At 41.8% G+C, this 19,678-nt stretch overlaps 1 protein-coding gene across 1 annotated transcript in view; it reads left to right on the top strand.

Annotated features, from left to right (window-relative positions):
• Positions 1-2,622, top strand: part of TNIP3 (TNFAIP3 interacting protein 3) — a 49,348-nt gene extending 46,726 nt beyond the window's left edge. Inside the window, exon 12 of the mRNA XM_064450526.1 lies at positions 1,793-2,622. Coding sequence (XP_064306596.1) covers positions 1,793-1,824 — 32 coding nt within the window. The 3' untranslated portion in view covers positions 1,825-2,622. The remainder of the gene's footprint in view (positions 1-1,792) is intronic.
• The last annotated feature ends 17,056 nt before the right edge of the window (positions 2,623-19,678 follow it).

The raw sequence follows: 19,678 nt of genomic DNA on the forward strand, positions 1-19,678 counted from the left end.
TATCATTCAGTACGTGTTAGATTTGAAATGGCTTCACACACACTGGTGTTTTTTATTCTTTCCTTTGAGAATGAAACACAGGGAAGAATCGAGGCATTTAAGGGAACCTGCCTGAAAGGGGTCGTCGATGACTGTCTTCTGGCAATAGGTGACATGGTGGCTGTTTTCATTAAATCATTTTCTTTCCTGGTGACTTGATGATGCATCCATCTGCTATCTTGGAAATATCCTTGGTTCCTCATTGATCCTCTAAGGAAGTGATGTAAAAATTCATTCCATGCCATTTGCTTGTTAAAGTAGCAGCCAAGTGCTACCTACCCGCGTTATATGGATTCCACCATCCTTTGCCTGTTATGTTTTAAGTGTGTAAGTACTCTGTGCTGGGCTCTGAAGCCTGCTCGTACTGCAAAATATCCAGAAGGTTTCCCGAATAGTTAATTCCATCCAAGGTGAGAGAGACACTGTTTTTGGGAACTACATGTTCTATCACATTTGCCTTTCTTCTCTGGCAGACTGTGCCAGCAGTGCTGTGGTGTCTACTGGTTTGCACCAGCTGGGCAAGAACTTTAGAAGCCAAAAGCATTTTGGCATAAGCAGGGTGACCTCAGTGTGTCCCAGTGGGACTCGGGACTGGGAAGGAACAAAAATAATTGAGGGACATCCCCACCATATAGCTGCCTGAAGTGTTTGAACATCCAAGACCTCTCTTTTTTTTTTTTCTTTCTCCAAATTGTATTGTTATATGGATACCAACCTTTGATGCAAAGCTTAGAAGCACATTTCTTGTTAGAAGAGTGGCGTTCCATCATCTTTGTTGTTATAGGGGGCTGTTTGCAGGCAATGAAATGAAAACACAAATACCTATCTATATCTGCCTTGCACAAAGAACCACTCTGCTAATTGCTGTTCTTCCTGGTTTTTGTGAATAAATAACGTGAATTTTAGCTCTGACAGTACCTGCAAAGAAAAAGGTGTCACCAAAATTGGTGATTCACGGAACTGCTGCTTGCCACAAATGTGGACCTTTTGGATCAAGTTTTCTTTCATATACGTTTGGATATCATCAGCTCTGTGGGTTTGGAAGTGAATGATGGGGTTATTGTGTAGCAGCTGCAGAGCAATTCTCCTAGGCAAATTCAAAACCCTGCTGGAAGTATTTCACTCTTAATGTTTCTCTTATAAGCAAAATACTGTGCGCACTTGTGTGTGTGCTAGCAGCAATGTGTGACAGCATTTCCAGAATCTTTTGAAACTGCAGGAAGGAAGTATGTGTTACACCGGCAATAGTATATTTCCTTTCTTAGATTTTATTTTGTTTTCCTACCTCGAGTGAATTACTATCAAACACGTCTTTGAACCACAGACACCTACTTAGCAGTAGGTACTACTATCTAATTCTTCCCTCTGTCATACTTAACCTGCTCTCTCGGGTGCACCTAATGCTAATGTATGCCTATGAACACTGCCGAATGTCAGCTGTTCTTTTCAGAGATCTAGAAAGATTTTACATGGGGGTTTTAGGTTACTAGACCCTACTGTTTGCTCTGTATCAACAATCAGGGCTAGATGAAAGTTGAGAGGGTGAGAGTACTAGTGCACTGTATGATATCCCTACTCTCTTTTGCTTCTTAACACTTACTGTCATTTGTGTTGGATTGATTACAGGCTTATAACGATGTACAGTGGTGGCTCCGGGGGTGCGTGTCTATGTGTTACAAAATAGAGGGAAATTGGTCATAAGCAAGTTGTATTTCTCAATGTCAAAATAATTTCTATTGATATACTTTTGCAGATCCATCCTCAGAGAAGGGAGCACATCGCTGACAGCCGATGGCCTGGAGAAGTGTAGACCAAAAGCTGCAAGCTAGTCTCGCAACTTCATTATTCTGTTTTGTTCTGGGTTTTTTTTTTTTGCCCCTAGCTCCTTATCTCTTCAGTGCATGTTATTTATGCCTGGTGAAATCCCTGTGAGGACAATAGAAAAGCAGATCATACAGGCTAGTGATCCTCAGGATCCAGTTAAACTCTGCTGGGAAGCGTTATTGCCCTTTGTTCTGAAGATGCTGTTTGTGCTGCTTATGAGAATCTGTTAAAAAGCCGTATGAGAAAAGATGCAGCTATTGCTGGGGTTTCAGAGACAGTCGCATCTGGTTTGAATTCAAGAGCTTATAAGCCCAATAATGTTGTGATATTTTTTTTGTTTCAGAATTATAGTGTTTTTTATTTGATTCCAGGGAATGATTTGTTGATATACCATCTTGAATTCTGTACTCTTTTTCTTGAATGTTTGGTATAAAAGAAATCTGCTTCACTGTTCAAACACGTTTGTGTAATTGTAAGCAGGGTACCGCCGATACCAGGCCAGGTAGAAGGTGCCTACTCCCCTCTTTGAGTCAAGGCCAGCTGTCCTTTTGTTTTGGCTCCAAAATTATATGAAAAATGTAATCACAGGTTTTTTTCCTGTGTGTACTTATTTGTACCAGAAGAATGTTAGTAGAACTTTTTAACGGGTTTACCTTCTCGCTGAAAATGGCTTTGTATTTCCAAATTATTCTTGTAATGAATCTGAACATCATTGTGTAACCTTTAACTGGAGAATAAAACCTGGCTTTTTAAATGAAATTGTATTTAGACCATGAAATTCTTTCAGAAAATTGTGGTGAATGGATGTTCAGCAAACATTACCTGATCATCTACTTGCAAGGTTGTTGCTTACTTTCAGGCAGGTACCCGTATCTGCTGGGATCCCACCTGAAAGAAGAAACTGAGTTTTTTTGCACCATAAGGCCACGTAAGACGTCCTGTGTAGTTTGCTTATAGCTCAGGAGTAGTTTTAATATGAGTTTAAGTTACCACATAAACAGCTTTTTGAGCTGTAGAGAGTCATCAGTTAGAGATTGCCTGTATGTCTCATTTCTACTTTTAGAACAGGTATTTCCATTCCCATTGATATACAAAGGTCTGTGCATTAAAATAATAACCTTACAGGATTAAACATGTTCAGCATTTGATTTTGGACACAATGAGGAACAGTCCATGGGAAAGGATTTTTCTGCTGTTACATCTTACAGCAATGCTGCTTTTGCCTACACTGATCAAAGAATCAACACTCCTAAATTATAATACAGACTCAGGAAAAAACACAAGCAAAGCACTGAGGAAACTGGCCTCTGGAGAGAAATTGCTTTTTCATGAACTATTGAAAATTAGAGTTTGCCTGCACCATTAGCTACAGAATAAACTCCCCACTCTCTGTTAGAGAGAGAGGAGTTTTCATCTCCGCGTGAATTTGGAGCTGGCTTACAGACACTATAGCAGCAGATAGTTTAACCAGCAAACAATATAACCGCGCTACTCCTGATTAGTGATTTGGCTAATAAGGGTGAGATCATGGAAAATGTTAATGCAGTGCCTTTGGAAAATCCAATTATAATGTAACCTAATTCAATGCGAGCTCTCAGCAGGTGACCAGTGCTGTGGGCAGAGCAGCCCGTACTCAGAGACGTCGTGAATCCTCAAAACAGACGAGCTTCTGTGTGGTTGGTGTGGGAGGCAACAAACCCCCATTTCATTCATTTCCACTGTTTTCCCCAACTAACCGCAAAGGTTTATGCCTTCCATTTGTGGCGCTTAACTCATTATCTGACAACTTGTGCAAGCATTATCTGGCCCAAGCGGATGATTCAACGCGAGCCATTCACAGTAAGAAAATGGACTTTGCAGGGCTATCTTTTTTTCTCTCTGTTTAGTCACAGGCTTTTAATGTTTGGCTGGCTTGGGCACAAGACTGTAAATCTTGACTCACACAGATCCTGATCACGCTAAGTGTGGGGTAGTCCTTGTATTAAATGATAGAGGATTTGTATCTTTTAAAATGCATAAAAAATGCCTGGACAGTTTTTCTTCCTCCTGATTTTCTCGTAATGATGTATGTTTCCCAAATGCAGGTGGTGTCATCTATTTGAATTAGCATTGTCAGACTCAAACACCCCCAAAGGATATGCTTTCTGCAGTGACCCACACAAGTTTGAGGGGGTGAGTTATTTGAGATAAAATCAACCATAGGACTCATAACGGGTATTTTTCTTACCTCAAGCTTTTCTGAAACTGGGTATCAGCACTCCCAGTTCCTCCTCAGTCTTTTAAAGGACCTTCTGGCATTTCCCAATCTTTGTTACATATTGTATTTTCTAAACACCTGCCAAAGTTTTCACCTGATTCTCCCTATTTAGCTTTCTCTGATATTTTTGTGTATCATTGTGAGCGGACCAATTTCGCGGTAAGGACTGTAAATGTGTTTGTGAAAGGCCTTTTCTTTTTTTCTTTCCTTTTCTCATAGTAACCGCTCAGGGTTTGGGAATACAGGAATTACTGTACCCATTGCAAGGGAAGGAATTAATATACAGAGAGTAACTTTCTTTTCATACCAGGCACGGCACTTACTTGAATGCCTGAAGCTGTACCAGCAGTAATGAGCTACACGAGTGGTTTGTGCCCCCCAGCTTCCTCTCTCACAATGGCCTGGGGAAACAAGACAAGCATGAAGTGGTTTTCTGTCAAAACTTTTCAGCAGTTTAAGGGGATGTTTTCACTCATCCAGCAGAAAGACAGATGGGACCTGGCCATGTTTGTCCTGCATCGGTGCTGGCCAGTCTGCCCACCAGGAGAGATGTGTCAGGAGCACTTGACTTATCTCTGTGTGACAGACTGAATTGCCATATTAAAAATGCTTACAAGGTGATGAACTTTAGGTATACGATAAGGAACTGACCCATAATTAAGCTGATTACTCAGCGTGTTAAAATGATGGGGTAGGTCCAGGTGTTGGTCATGATCAGCCCTTGGAAAACCTTGTTACTGCTGGTGGGAGTGTGTGTGTTGACATGTGTTTGTATGGCTTCAGACTGATGAATTATGACAGCTAATAAACACATGAAATTTTATTAAATAACAGATCTGGGGGAACATTTTATGTATGTTTTGGCGTGGGTTTCTGTAGACTTTTCTTCTAATCGGAACTTTTTCCATTTGGTTGCAGTGTTACATACTAAACATGTGGAGAAATTTTCATTTCTATGAATGAGAGCAAGTCTTCATATGTCAAGTTAAATTATTTGCTTGCAATATTATTTTACATTACTTTCAACTCAGTATGCTGGATTCACTAAATGGTGTTTTGATTACCATCACAATAATTATCCAACATTAAAATAGGAGCACGTTTGAACACATGGAGTCATTAACTCAAATGAGGTACTTAAAAGCTTGGGGTCCTTTGGGAATTTTTGTCCCATCCGTGTTTTTTTTTTTTTTCCTTTTTTTTTCTCTTTTTTTTTCTTGTGGAACTAGCAGTTGTGACACCAGCATTTTTCTGACTTGAAATTTTTTTGTTCGATTCACCACTATTTTACTTCCCAAGTATTTTAAGCTCTGTGCCTGTCAACAATGTATGTTGTCTTGTTCTTCAGAAGGCTTGAAATGCTATTGGTGACAGTCATGCCAATGTTTATTTCATTCTATTTCTATAGATATTTCTTTCTAGTCGTATATGTATATCAGGTGTGGCATGACATTAATATTTCATTGGTGATAAGTAAGTTGTCTGGCTTTATAAATCACTAAATAGCATCCCTCCTTAGTCTCAGGCTGTCGTTGATTTTAGGAAGGAAAAATTGCTACTTTGAAATTGCTGGTAAAAGCTGGGAGCTGTTTTAATTGCCTCAGAAACTCTGGATATAAGAGGAAACGGACTCATGATAATGCTGTGGGCAAAGCATGTAGGATGCCTCCAATACACACTAATGCTATCCAATAATAGGAAAGCTGGATATCACATCTGAGGATGGTTCAATAGATTACAAGCAAAATCCTGGGTCATGTTATTTCCCTCCTTGAATCCATTCACTAGTTTTTTTATCTTTTAGTGCATCAGTGTTAGATTTCTTGTCCAAATAATAAACTTCATCTCTCATTCATCTCCTATGTAACATTTCACACTCTCAGGCTCTCCCAGGTTCTTGTCTTTCCTCTTGCCTCCTAGAGCATGGCTTTTGCATTCTGTATAAGATGATGTTGCTATTGCAGAGTCTGCAGGTTCCGCCTGTCAGGAACACCTGTCTTCCTTCAAATCTCTCCTGTAACCCCACTTCCCAACTTCTTCTCTGTATGAGTGATTTCTAAACCTTCTTCACTTGCAATGGCCTTTCAAATTCTGGCATACGATTTTTGTCTTTTAATAATATCTAGAAGGTGGTCAGGGCTTTGTTTTCTAGATCCACTGGCAAGGAATGCCATTCTACAATCCTGTAAAAGGGATTAATGCGTACCTGCTGCAATGCAAGTTGTTATGTTGTTGTATATAGTCTCATGAATTATAGTAAGAACACACTACCAACAATATTTTCTTCTGAGATGAAATGAATTATGTAAATAGTAGAACTAGAAATGCATGGTGAATGCTGTGGATGAAAGAATGCACTCTACCCTTTGGCTCTGGTTCCTCACACCCGAAGACTTGCACTTCACTAGCTCCTTATCATACTCCCAACCTCCTACCAGTTACTGCTCTGTCAGCATTTCACTTTCCATGGCAATGTGTTTTGGCGGAATTAGGATTATGAGATGCCCAAAATTTCTGGTCTTCATCCGCTTCTCCCTTTCTGTAGTCTAGAATAGAATGAGAAAAAGCTGGTGTTGTATGACAATACCTTTTGGTCAAGCAAAGTTCAGCTGCTCCAGCTTCCCCTATTCTTCCCCCTATAATAGACTGGGAACGCAGCATTACCCTAATGAGCTGGAAATTCTGCCTTGCCCATGTCACTCTGTGCTGAGCTTAGAGAGTATTTGTAATCAGGTTGAAATTCTCTCTCTTGTTTTAAAAAAATAAAATTATCAAGTTTTTAAAATGGTTTCTGTATTTTAACTTTGTTGTGAGAATGACAGCAGAATTCCTCTGATTTTTGCAGATGCAAGTTTAAAGGTCTGCAAGACACCACAGGGTGGAAAGTATTTTTTTGATTAATAAAACACTTTCCCACCAGGAGCCAGGATGCTGGCTAATGCTGTGTTTTCACTTACGGCAGCAACAGCCTCGCTTCCACCTGCCCTATAAATGGGGAACACCCAGGTGCTTCCTGTTAAAGAGCTGCCTATGTGAGAGCAAAGGGTCCACGCTGGCCACTCACTGTGAAATGGGCTGGTGGTGGCGAGAACAGAGCTGAGGGCAGGCAGGTAGGGTACGTGAATGGGGCACAGTTTCTGATGCAATCTGTTGATCGCTGTAGGAATTAAGATCTTGCAAGGCTGAGACTGTAGATTGCAACTTGGTTGGTCTTAATGGGAGTTATTAGACCAAGGGGGCTCTGGGGCTCTTCTCGTGGCCAAGGGAAAGGATATAGGGAAAAGAAATCTCGTGGTGCGAAAGCAGGATGTGTGCTGCTAATGTTTGTATTGCATGACCCGATTAAGAGAGAAGTTACAGCTTTGATGAAGGGTAAAGCTCCTGTGTTGGCATTTTCATCATCAGGTTGGTTTCTTTCATTTAATTATTTGGTTTAGTTGAGGAGAGAAAGGGAGATGTTTTCACTTTCTTGGAGGAAGTTTTCGTTTTGTGCCTTCCTGTGTTCAGGCGTCCTGTATCTTAGCTCTTAGCTGTGTAAATCCCAAGTTAATCCATTTAGGGCAATGGCATTACCCTGGAGAGCTGGCACAAGCATATGTCCTTTGCAAGTTATTCACAAAACCAGCTACCTCTTTCACTAAATCTAGCACTCACTTAAAACTGTTACTTAAGGCTAGGCATAAAGCACCAGCCAGTTTATTTTCCTATGCTAAAAGTTGGGAAAGAGCTGCATTTTTCTGAAGATTGAAATAAGAGCCGGTCTTTTGTAATTCCTATTCTTTTTCCCTCTTTCTCCACCATGCCAAATTTGCAGCCTGTCCTTTCTAGTCGTGACCCAGCATGGAATCTGTAGAAATAGTGTTAGAAGAAACAATCCTAGTTGTGATGAATGGAAGGACTAGCAATGATACCAGAAAAAACACGGTCATCAACACCAAAGAGCGGGGTGTTTCAGATGAAATTCTTTCTGCATAAATGACCTGTTCAGACACCAAAACAGCTTTGGAGGGGCAGTCAATTTCCCCATATTTTCAGCTTTCTTTTAGGAAGGAACGTTACGTCCGTGCAGGAGAAAAGCTGATCACTTATGAACTAGTATAACAATGCCCTCTTACACTGGCAGTAGCAAGGGACAGATTACTTTATTCCCAGTGATAATTCCCCTGTGGTCAAGAGTTAGTGAGGGTGGGGATACCAAACGGGCCTTGGAGCTTCCAGTTATGTCCTTGCTCTAGAAAGGAAGGGAACTTGCTGAAATCAGTTTTGAGGCATGAATGTTGCATTACAGTTAGCTAAAAGCAGGCTTGAGTCTGGCTCAGTAATGCCAGCAAAACTGGTTGCTCACAGGGATTGTTCCTAATCCTTAATAGTGATGATTAAAATTCAAGGTGCGTGTGTGATGTTATCTCACCGTTCATGACTTCTGAAGAGACATCTGACTTCCCTGAGGATTTGGGTGTGGTTGGGTCAGAGCGCTGTAGCTGCTTTTCTATTTCTGTCTGATAAATTAATAACTCAGGACTTTGAAACACAGCTATGAAAGAGCTGCAAAACCAGAAAACCTCACCACCAAATCAAACCCACTGTGTTACAGGGTGACCTCTGTGAACCACAATTCTGCATTACAAGATACCTGTCGGGCAACTGAAAAAAAAAATCCGTAGGAAAAAAAAAAAGGCAATTAATCTGAATGTGCTGTTAATTTAATAGTATTCCCATGGGGAGCCTTAGACAGTGCTGCTATTCACGAGCTTACCATAACTTCCTACCGTTCCACAGATGCTTGTGACAGGCTCCACTTTTCATGCTCGTTCCTCTGAAGTCCTTTACTTTGGAGTCACAGCAAACCATCTATTTGTATTTTATGAGTCAAGCGAGGTTTACGCAAAGTGAAATTCCCATTGGAAGTGAACTTAGAAAGGTGGTGCTGTACCACCAGGAAACTTTTCCAAATAATTGAATTCTTATTAACAGAAGTTTTCACTTTGATGAATGCAAACATTTAAGCTATAGCATGTTGTGAGGCTCTCTGTATCTGAAGGCACAGTTAAGAGACGTGGGAAAGGCAAACAGAAAAACCTCTGAGTAGTACCAGGGAAGGGGTGGATATTAGTAAGGAAGGAATATCCCTTACAAGTTTCTTGTTTGTTCTGATTCATTCAGCCTATTCCGCCCAATTTTGTTTAGTTTCTGTATGTAAACATCGCTACTGTTCAAGAGCAGTATTTCCTTTTGTTTTAGAACAGCTTAATATTATGAAGACTGTAAGCCTTTCTTCATCTGTGAAGAAAATAATAGACATTGCACCTTGATTTATGTATGCTAGTAGGGCGTAACACTGACACGATGTTTCATGACTACTAAGCAGATGACATTCATCTTGGTCAGTCGTTCTCAGAAATATGACATTTCAGTTGCAGGCACCTAAATATCCATTAAATTTTTCAGGCTACCTTAAACTTTTATGGTTCATTCCCTAAGATTCTGCAGACTTTCTGCCTCTGAAATCCCCAGAAACCTGGTGGGGCTCTGTAGAGCCAGGCTGATTCTGATTTGGCTAAACTGCACCATTTTCCCTTGCTCTATAGGAAAAATGCATGCAGATAACTCAGGCTCTTCCAGGTGGTTGAAGGACTGTATGTGCAGGTGGTGGCATTCATGCACACGTGAACACATCCCAGTTTGTGCTCAGGTGTGTACTTGTGTATTTGTATTGCACACATAGAAAATAAGCGTTCAGTTACGAAGGTTTGAGTGTAAAAGCTAAATATATAAATACACATGCTCTTTGCTCTGGGAAAGTAATCTAGCAGGATTGCTAAAACTTTTAACCTGGCCACAAAGCAAGAGTCAGTATGCCATGTCCTCAGGGGAGAGCATTGTAGTAAGAGAAAATGAAGATTGCTTTTTAACTTGGAGTTCAAGCTTCACCAGGCTCTAATTTTTTAAGTCTTCCCAGGCTGAGAAGCTTTGCCTGTGTTAAGGAGGTGTTGTATTCAGGGCTGGCAGAGTCCACTCCCTGCCACCATGCTTGCTTTCTCAATGCTGGCTTGCTCTTTATACGCTGGTGAGGGAAAAGTGCATTTCCATTGATTTTTATTTACTCTTTTATAAGAGTACTTTGAGTTTACTAGAACTGTTTAATTGGGCTCCAAAGCAGTCTGTCCCGCTCACAAAAGTGTACTGTTGTTCCACTTCTGTTTTTTCTTTTGGGATGAGGGGCCCTGCTGAGCTAAACCCCCGTCTCCTCTCTGCCCGCAGGCTGCAGAAAGGCTCGTGGTGCACCTCTGTGAGCGTGGCTGGAGTGGCCATGGGCAGCAGACACCTTTCCTCTCCTTGGTCTCCTTCACCCAGCAGCGTGTGGTGTTTCAGCAGGAAGGAGAAGGTCAGTGCCACTCCAGCAAAGCTGTGCTTGCAGCCAAGAGGAAGGCTGCATTTGTATGAAATGACATAATTGTAGTGAGAAGGTACAGTATAAAAACTGGCTTTCCCAAAGGCTTCCTGGGCCATTCCCTGGCCTCACAGAGTTGGTTTCCGTTGTGCAAGGCACAAGCTCTTCATTACAGCGAGTGTATTATTTTTAGCAGTTCCCAAACACAGGTACGACCCTCCCTTACCCTTGCACGGAGGGGAAGGGTCCCAGGCAGAACAGGTCCGTGCTTTTTGCCTTCTTTCTTATGGAGCAGTGTTTATGAAGCTGTGCTGGCTGCATGCATGCACATACCTGATAGTGCAGGCATGTGTCTGCCAGGCCTTCCTGGTGACCTTGTAACATCTATGAAATGTCATATTTGCCAGCTTCAGTCAAATCTGATGGAAAGCCAGATCTCAAGGGCATTAGCTTCCTAGAGGTGGGTAGGCAGAAGACAGAGGAACCTCTTAGCTCAAGGAAATTGCAGTGTGGACTCTGGAATTATTAGACATCAGAGAATTCACACAGGAGGTCAGGCAGGTGAGACCTGTCCCTAGGAGACCCAGCTTCAGCAACCCAGGGCCATGCTGCCTGACCACCCCTGGGTCCACAGGTTGCAGAGCTGGTGAGATTTTTCTGCGGGATGTGTATGTTATGCGCTGTGGGCACTCAGATAGTTATGGCATTAGTGTGATGTTTTTCTTGATATTAGAGTTTGCGTGATCTGAATCTTGCAGGGTTAGGCATGCAATCGCCTGAGCGATCATACTACAGACCATAAGCACATTTTTCTGATATATGTGTTGTTTCCTCAAGAGCATTTAGTTTCATGTTCTTCATTTGGTGTAGGAACAGCTGCCTTTCAGAAGGCTGTCTGATAAAGCCATAAAAGGTAGATAGGTGGGTAAGAGTGATCAATCTTTATTTCCATTATGGTCATATAACACAAGACAGGGTTACATAAGGTTACAATGACATAATGTGATATGTTGGTTTTCCAGTGTTTCCAGTTGACTAGTGTTTCAGTGCAAGAAAGCTCCACTTTATTCAGCGCTCCGAAGGTGTATCACAAGGGGAGGGCATACCAAAATAGTGTAACCTCATCTACAAAATTAAGCCTGGTGCATTCCTCTGTTTAGGGAAATGAGACTTTTACATTTTATATTTTTGGTAGTCATTCATTGATAAAATTGTATGTCAGTAGAACAGTAAAATCAAAACATAAAATGTCAGTAATATATGTGCACATTCAGGTATGTATACATAAAAATCAGGGCAGGCAATGTAATTCCATGTGCATTGTGGGTTCAGAAGATGGAGTCCAACCTGTGCATTTTCATCAGTGGGAACTGTGTATGAGTGAGGGTATCAAAATATAGTCACTGCTGTACAGGCTCATCTCTGCTTTGGAGATAATAACATTCTTCAAACAATATGTGACTTGATGCTGTGAAGTAGCTTTATTGATTCTAGAGGGAATGAGCATGAACATTTGTAACCCAGATCCAGGCCAATTCACAGGAAATCTGTTATGTTATCAATAAAGCAGGAGAAGGTTATAAATCTGTGCATGATAAATTAGTTGATGGGCTGGCACCTAATCTAGACAATAGGTTGAAATGTTATTGATGCCAGGCTGACGTTAGCACAGCTGAAGTGCTTTGATGCTGGTCTTCCCTTGATTTGGCAATGGGGTTTTTGTGGACAGTGCCATCATCTTGATAGTTTCACAGAGAAACCTCGCTATCTTCTCTGGAAAAGTGGGACGCAATAAGCGGCACCTGAGGATGCTGCCTTGTCTGCATAGTGCCAGACTGTTACCAAAGCATTGCTGTGGCTAAGCTGTAGCTGGTGCTAATGCTGTTTCCCTCTTTAGCTCTCCATCATCCCATTTCTTTCTGAACAGGATTAAAATACCATTTGAAAACAAATGTGCTGCATTTTATCCTGCTTTCAAAGATTATGATGGTGATGGGGGAAACAAGTAGCTTCTAAGCCATATATTTCATATTTGGCTTTTGCTTGGTTTTAAAATGCTGTTTCCTTTCCCTTTCCCCCTGCTGAGCCAACACTCAGAAATCTTAGAAAGCAACCCTTTGCCCTTGATAGGCCTGTTCTCTCAGCAACGCTGGGGATACTGCCAGGTAGGGGGATGTCCTTACTTTTGGGGACTTTTCCTTGAGGCAATTGGTAGAATCAACTGTTGGTTGTACGCGAAGGCATTGCATGACTTTGCCCTCTCTGCCTGTGTCAGCTGGTTAGCACTGTGCAAATACTCTTGTATACAGTGTGACAGAGCGCTTTCCATTCCCAGGGAGTACATTTGTTCATTTGCCACAGCGATCTCCTTTTCCAAGTTTGGATTCTGATTATCCCCAGAAAAATGAGCAAAAGCAGGAATAAAAAAAAAAGAAGAGGTACCCAAGGACCCCAGGAGAAAGAAGATTCCTGTAAGAAACCTGGGGCTTGTGAAATTTTTGCCTGCGTGTTTCTTGTATTACGTGTAAGAGTTTTCTACGCAGCGATCTTAGTAAATTCCTCAGAGCCTTCTGGCACAGCAGGTCATGGTGTTTACAGACAATAAATGCCGGTTCTGTGTAGAGGGATGGGAGAAGAAACTAGGGTTGGAAATATTTCATTGGCTTGTACAAAAAACCTTAAAGCTGGTGCTGAGAAAAAGAATTATCTTTAAGCAAACAATTCCATTTGGAATAGTAATACCCCAAAAGTATTTCCAGCCACTTAGTTCAGGGGTGCTCCTTCCACCCCGGCTCTCTGATTTAGTTGACTCCCTGTCTTCCTCTAGGTTGTAAAAATGAGAGAAAATATTAAATAAATGTATCCTATCAATTCCTCCTTGGCCCTTACTGCTTCAGTAGTAAGCTCATCTGTACAAATTTCTTAATGTCTTGAGGCAAGCTCTCCCATGGGCTTTCCTGAGGACCACACACAGACATTCAGTGTGTGTCGTCTTGTGTTTTTCTGTTAATTGCCCGTCTTCCAACAAGCAGTCCTCGCGCTTATCAAGAATCGCAAATAACTTCTTTTGAATAGCCCTGATGTGCTTAGCTACAAGGAAATTGTAAATAGAAAGCGTCCCTGTTGTGCCTTTTGCTCCTCACAACATATGAATACTATGAAAAAACAGACAAACTAGTCAGGCTTGTTGACTCCACACGCACATCCGAGGCTCTGTGCAAGCCTTCACATAGCCCTGTGAATCCAGCCCAATTTGTGGAGGCTTCTACCAGAGACAACACGACGAGTGCTTCTGAAGGCAAACAGGTTACGTGCGTTCCCACACGCTGTGTTCTTCAGTCAGAGACAAACTTCTGCTGTTATATAAGATGTTGGTTTGTAAGCTTTGCATAATTGTGTTCCATATAATTTCGGTCTTGTGTATTTGTAAATTTTGCTTTCCCGGCCAATGCAATTTATTGCGATTAACTTTTAATCTCCTGCATTGGTCTTTATCATCTCTTCACTTGAGACGGGAAGCAATTATAGATCTTTGAAATAGATGTCCTTCTCAGACTCAGCAAAATATCTTTAACAGGATCCAGTGTTTAATAAGAGAAGATTAAAAACTATGGTAACATCCTAAAGTGCAAACTTGGGAACTTTGTCATTCCTGAGCTGTGCTCTCTCCTGTCGATGCAGCTGGGTGCCGTAGGTGGAGAAGGTGCTGAGGGATCGGGGCTCCTGTCACTGTTTTGCCGTGTGACCAGAAACGAGTCCCACCTGGCTCAGTTTGTTGTCTGAAGACAGTCCCTAGTGCCATCTGAGATGGCACTAGGTATCCAAAACACCTGCAGATATGGTGCTGGGCAATGGGAGGCTTGTGCCCTTCAGTACGGGCAGCTATGGCCAAGTAGGATCCCCAGAGGTGTCTCAGAGGGTGTTAGGTGCCGTGATACTGCTTGCACAGGAACGTTGTAAGGCTTGACATCGGAAAATGTATTTAAGAGAGCTCTATAGATTATTTTCAGAGCACAGAAAGTCAGAGGCTCTATCTGGCACAAATCTGTCTATGACTTTCCCTGCAAGAGCTGAACAGCTGGGCAGGTTAGTTTTGGTTAGTTTGGTTAGTTGTCCTTTGAATGCACCGTCAGGTGGACCAAAGCAAGACCAACTCTGTGGCAAAGGACTGATGCTGGACAGCCGGTCCTGTGAGTTCTCATTGGAGGGGATTATAGATCTGGATTTGGCCCTGAGGACCACAGCCAATCCCTTGAAGCAGGTTATGGCAGAAATTCCCATGTGTCTTTGGGCATCTGAATTTAGCCCCGGGAGAGCTAGATGGACGCTTCGACATTTTGGGAAAGTCCACCAGATGGAGCTCTTGTTTGAGGGATAAAGCTTTGGCCGGCTGCTGCAGAAGCTGAGAAAATAGGACATAGACCTCGTTTTTATTGGATTTTTTCACGTAACGGGGTTGAGTTGAGCAAGCCTGCCTTCGTAAGCGCTTGCTTTTAACGGGAAACATTTGATGCTAAAGATGCAGAAAAAGGAAATGTATTTTTGTGGCTAGAAGTGCTTGAAGCTTTCATCGATGTTTTCATTTTCTTGTCGCTGACTTATTTTGCAGAACTGTTTTTTAGCACTTATTCCCTCAAATCCTTCTGTCCCTTAGTATGCTTCCCGTATTTAATTATAATAATTACACCCCTTAGCTATTAAACCCATATAAAACCAAAGCACCGGAAAACCTGCTTAGTGGTTTAGAGGAAAAAAATATACGATTGGGGTGTGAGAAGTAGTATTCGACCTTAAACTTAGTTACCTAAAAAACAGCTATTAAAACTTTGGAGTGTGGCAAAGAAATCAGAATTCAGCATGTCTTAGTCTGTGAAGTTTTCTGAAAGACGTAATCCGTGAATTCAGAGGTCCAGCTAGACACCGTTGCCACCAGGACTGTGCTAGTTTGGTATGCACATCACCTCTCAGATTTGTGCCTCAAAAGCTCTTAAAAACATGTTTTTAGAAGCACATTTGTTGTTCATGTAATCAAACTACTACACTGATACATCAGAGCGCAATGTGAACAGCCGGCTATGAGGACATCATGCTTATCTTCAACATGGGTGGTACAAGCACCGATGAGAGTTGGCCCCTGCTCCTTGCAGTGTGAGGTAATAATAAGACACGTTCTTTATGGAAAGCAAAATGAATGGATATCACTAATTTCACCTTTTAATGAGACGGTCAAGTCGTTGCAGCCCACCTCTGTTCCCCGTAATGCAACACAACCATCCTGATGGCACTGGGGATGTCCTGGGGGTAATGTAAAGCTGAATTTCACTCATTTTCTATCAGATTTGTTTTAAGCTCCAACAACCAACCAAAAAATGTGTTTGTACCAAACGGCCTCCAGTTTCAGACAATGTGAAGCAGGCCTACTGCCTCGTACCATGGGATTTCTGGGTTTGTGAGAAGAAAAACAGTCAGATGATCTTTTATTCTAAATCACATAGGATGAGCTTCCCTTCAATAATGCCTTTAGAGGAACCATTTTATAGCTTGCCATACCGCTCTGTTGTTGCCTGGAGCTCTCCTCCGCTCTCTAAGTGCATGCCAGCACACAAAACATCACCGCTAATTGCTGGGTGCTACTGGGTACTCCTGGATAAGAAAAAAGGAGCATACGTGAGTTAACGCAGCTGGATGTATGCTAAGTGCTGTGTGGCGGCTAGTTGTAGTTTTACAGTAGCCAGATGTTGCACCATGCTTAATTTAACCTCTTTTTGTATTGTTACAGCCCATAGTGCAGACTTTGAAAATGGATAAAGTTGAAACCCGGGGCTCCCCAGAGGAGAAAGGTTAAGAGTTCGTTTCCTCCTTGTTCCCTATCAGTAGTTACAGAGAATCAAATCTTAGCTCTGATATATTTCAGATTCTCAAAGCAACGGTGTTATCAGGTCAATGACTGACAATTTCCCTTTTGAGCAAGAAAGAGCAGTGTTTTCTGTGTATTAATTAAATTGCATATTCCAATTTCCTAGGAATCATGGGTGTCTGCTGATTAAATACGCTCAGTTACATGGGTCAACGCTCATTCAAGGCTATTCAACCAAGAGAGAGCCATGCCTACTGCACGCAGCAACATTACCTGCTGTAGATGCACAAAAATGCTAAGATTATGAGCATCTTCACGTAACACTCACCTTGGGATCTTCTAGGCAAGTCCAAAGGGAAAAACAGTGTCACAAGGGTGATTTGGGTGTTTCTGCTGAGTAGAATTTGTAATTTTTTTTTCTTGTTATTGGTTAACCAGAAGGGAAGAAGTCTCAGTCTTGAAATGAGGGCTGACGATATCAAAGGCTGGTCTTCACCTTGAGGGAGGAAGGAGAGGAGGAGGAGGTTGATGCTGTGCATTTTCTGGTGGCCTCAAAGGAATTAGGACACTGCAGACTCCCCTTGCCTGTCCTGTGTGAAGGGAAATCCTTCTCAGTCAAGTGTCACCAGATAAACCCAGAATCAGTTCTTCAAATCAGTTCTAGCTTTCTGCCAGGTAAGTCACAATCTTTTTATTTCAGGTAAGTACTTACGGAGTCCTCAAATTGGCCCTAAAAATTGCAGTTACTACTTTTGCACTGAGGTTTTATGATGAGCAGAATGTCCTGTTTGTCCATGTTCATGCAGGAGCTGTACGTACAGCTGAAGCTTAGGACTTGTGAAGCATTAAATGCAAAAAAAAAAAAGTTAGTGTTTAGTTTGAAGTACCATTTTTGAACAGCTGATTCTTGTTGCCAAGGAAAGAATTTGTTGCTCCATTGCGTGCTACTGTGATCAAAACTAGTGACTTGAATAAACACTTTGCAGTGACATGTCTAAAACAATTATTCTTTGAAGGCAGGAATATAACAAGAATTCAGGTCTGGGCCCTGTCTGAGGGAACACCTAGTCACCTGAGAATTAAAGGGTGAGTGTTCTAGATGAAAGTAGCCTATACTTCATAGTATGTTTAATTATCCTACCATTCTCCTTTATTAAATTCATTAGTTTTAATTAGAGGAATAGATATTTTGCATCAGAGTTTAAGGGGTTTGAGATTAAATCAATGGTTTGTTAACAATTGTATCTGGAAAGTAGATTAGATTATTTAAATTCTGCAAATTAACATTTTTGTTTTCTCAGAATAAAGTTACGATTATGAAATAATGCTTGGAGCATGAGAGCTCTGCTTGTCATTTTTTTTCACATGCAGATTTGGGATTTTACAGAAAAATAATTCATATTTAATCTGCTTTTATAATATTACATCAAATTTGGCAAACTAAAACAAGTGCTACAGTGGTGTCTAACAGCAGGTGTTTTCCAGTGACGATATGGGAAATGCTAATGCTGGCTACTTGGACTGTATTTTAGATTAGTGTTCTTTTTTTGTGCTGTTGGGGCAAAAAAAAATCTTATTAATCAGTTCATAAAACAGTAGGATTAAAAAGAACGCACTGGGGGTGTAAAACAGTCAACACCAAGAGAGTTTAAAGATTAGCTTAATAAATAAAGCATAATTGGGTAAAATAGGCAAGTAATGAGTTAAGGGCAGCCCAAATCTGTAATTTCTTAGGGTCAGCGGCAATGCGTCAGTTTACACCGCAGCTGGGTAAAGCCTAGAGGGCACGTAACAGGGTGTCGCGAAATTGTATTAACCACGCTCTGCTGTTGAGGTGTCTTGTTTTATCCTTCTCCCACCAGCACTTTAAAGTAATGCAGGGGTAATATTGAGTTAAATCGCAAGCTGCACGCCAACTGCTGCACATGCTTTTGATTTTTCTCAAGATAGGGTAAAGAAAACGTCCCTTATTTAAACAAGAAACTGTAATTGAGGCGAGAACGGAGCCAGCAGAGCGCTCGCAGGATGCTAACGCCGCCCCGCTGCTGGTCGCAGTAGCTCTGGGTTTTGGGTGGAATTGTGCTGGGTGTGCTGCTCCTCACCTGCCCAAGCTGCGCTTGGCAAAGCAGCAGCCCACCAGGGGAAGGTGTTCTCACGTGCTCGTGCTTTGCCCGGCCCTGAAAGGCCGTCGCCTCTCGCACGCAGCTCACTCTGCCTCAAACAGCACCCGCCTGCTGCCTAAAGGGCAGAAGACAAACTCTTGCTCAGATGAAACCTGTGGCTCAGCCTCAGGCAAGCAAAACCCAGTAAGCAACATCAGCATTTCTACTGAAAGTAGGAGCATCATCTGTATGGTTACAGCAGATTATTTCGCTTTTGTTGCTTACCTGCATGCTGTCGCTGATCGGACTCCACCTGGGCATTCACATGGTGCTCCGCTGGGGAAGGCAGTGGCAGCTACCCAGCCAGACGCTTCCTAGATGCCTCTCAAGGCTCCTGCTGTCCAGCGCATTCCTCTTCTGAGAGAGCGAGCACTGTGTGATGCTGCATAACTAAATCCCATCATGGCCTATGAGGCATAATTGATTGATAAGTCCGGTTTAGCATCTCAGTTTCTGAGGTTAATAAATAACGATACCCTTTCCTTAGCAACAAATGTTAATTGATGGATTACTGATAACAGATCTTCAGATCTGCATCACAATGAGGACCATATAATTGGGTGAAAAAAATTATATATACATGCAATTAGTCACATGCAAGCGCACACAGTGTCATCTGTCCTCCATACCAAATGCACAGCAGCACTGGGTGCTAAAATCGGCAATGAATTATTTATATGATGAATTATCCCTCTTTCTCTCCTCCTAGAATATCCAATTGCCCATTTCCATTTTTGTTTCAGAAAGATTTATTATTCAGATTTATTCGCTGGATAATTTCTTAAACATTTCCTCCTCTCTTTCTCCACAACACTTAACATGCGTCTTGTTTTCTGGTAACACCTATCCATCGGCTCTAATGGCGTCTCCCAGCACAGTGAAACCGTGAAGAGCACAATTGTTACCCAGTTTACAGTCGCCTTTGTGAACCAATCACAGATGTTCCAAATTTTGGATATTTATTTGCTCACTTAAGTCAAAACAGTTTCAGCCCCTGAGTAAATGATCCGTGGCTACAGACAAAGATTGCGACTGCATGCGAATGAATAATTTGGTTCTCATCTGTATTTCGCATGCAGCCCTTGAAATTAACTCTTGTGCTCATTTTTGCTGGTAAAACTCACTTTCCTGGAAGCCTTTGAGAGGGT

This window comes from Phalacrocorax carbo, chromosome 4 (genome assembly GCF_963921805.1).
Source record: "Phalacrocorax carbo chromosome 4, bPhaCar2.1, whole genome shotgun sequence".
Classification (NCBI taxonomy): Eukaryota; Metazoa; Chordata; class Aves; order Suliformes; family Phalacrocoracidae; genus Phalacrocorax; species Phalacrocorax carbo.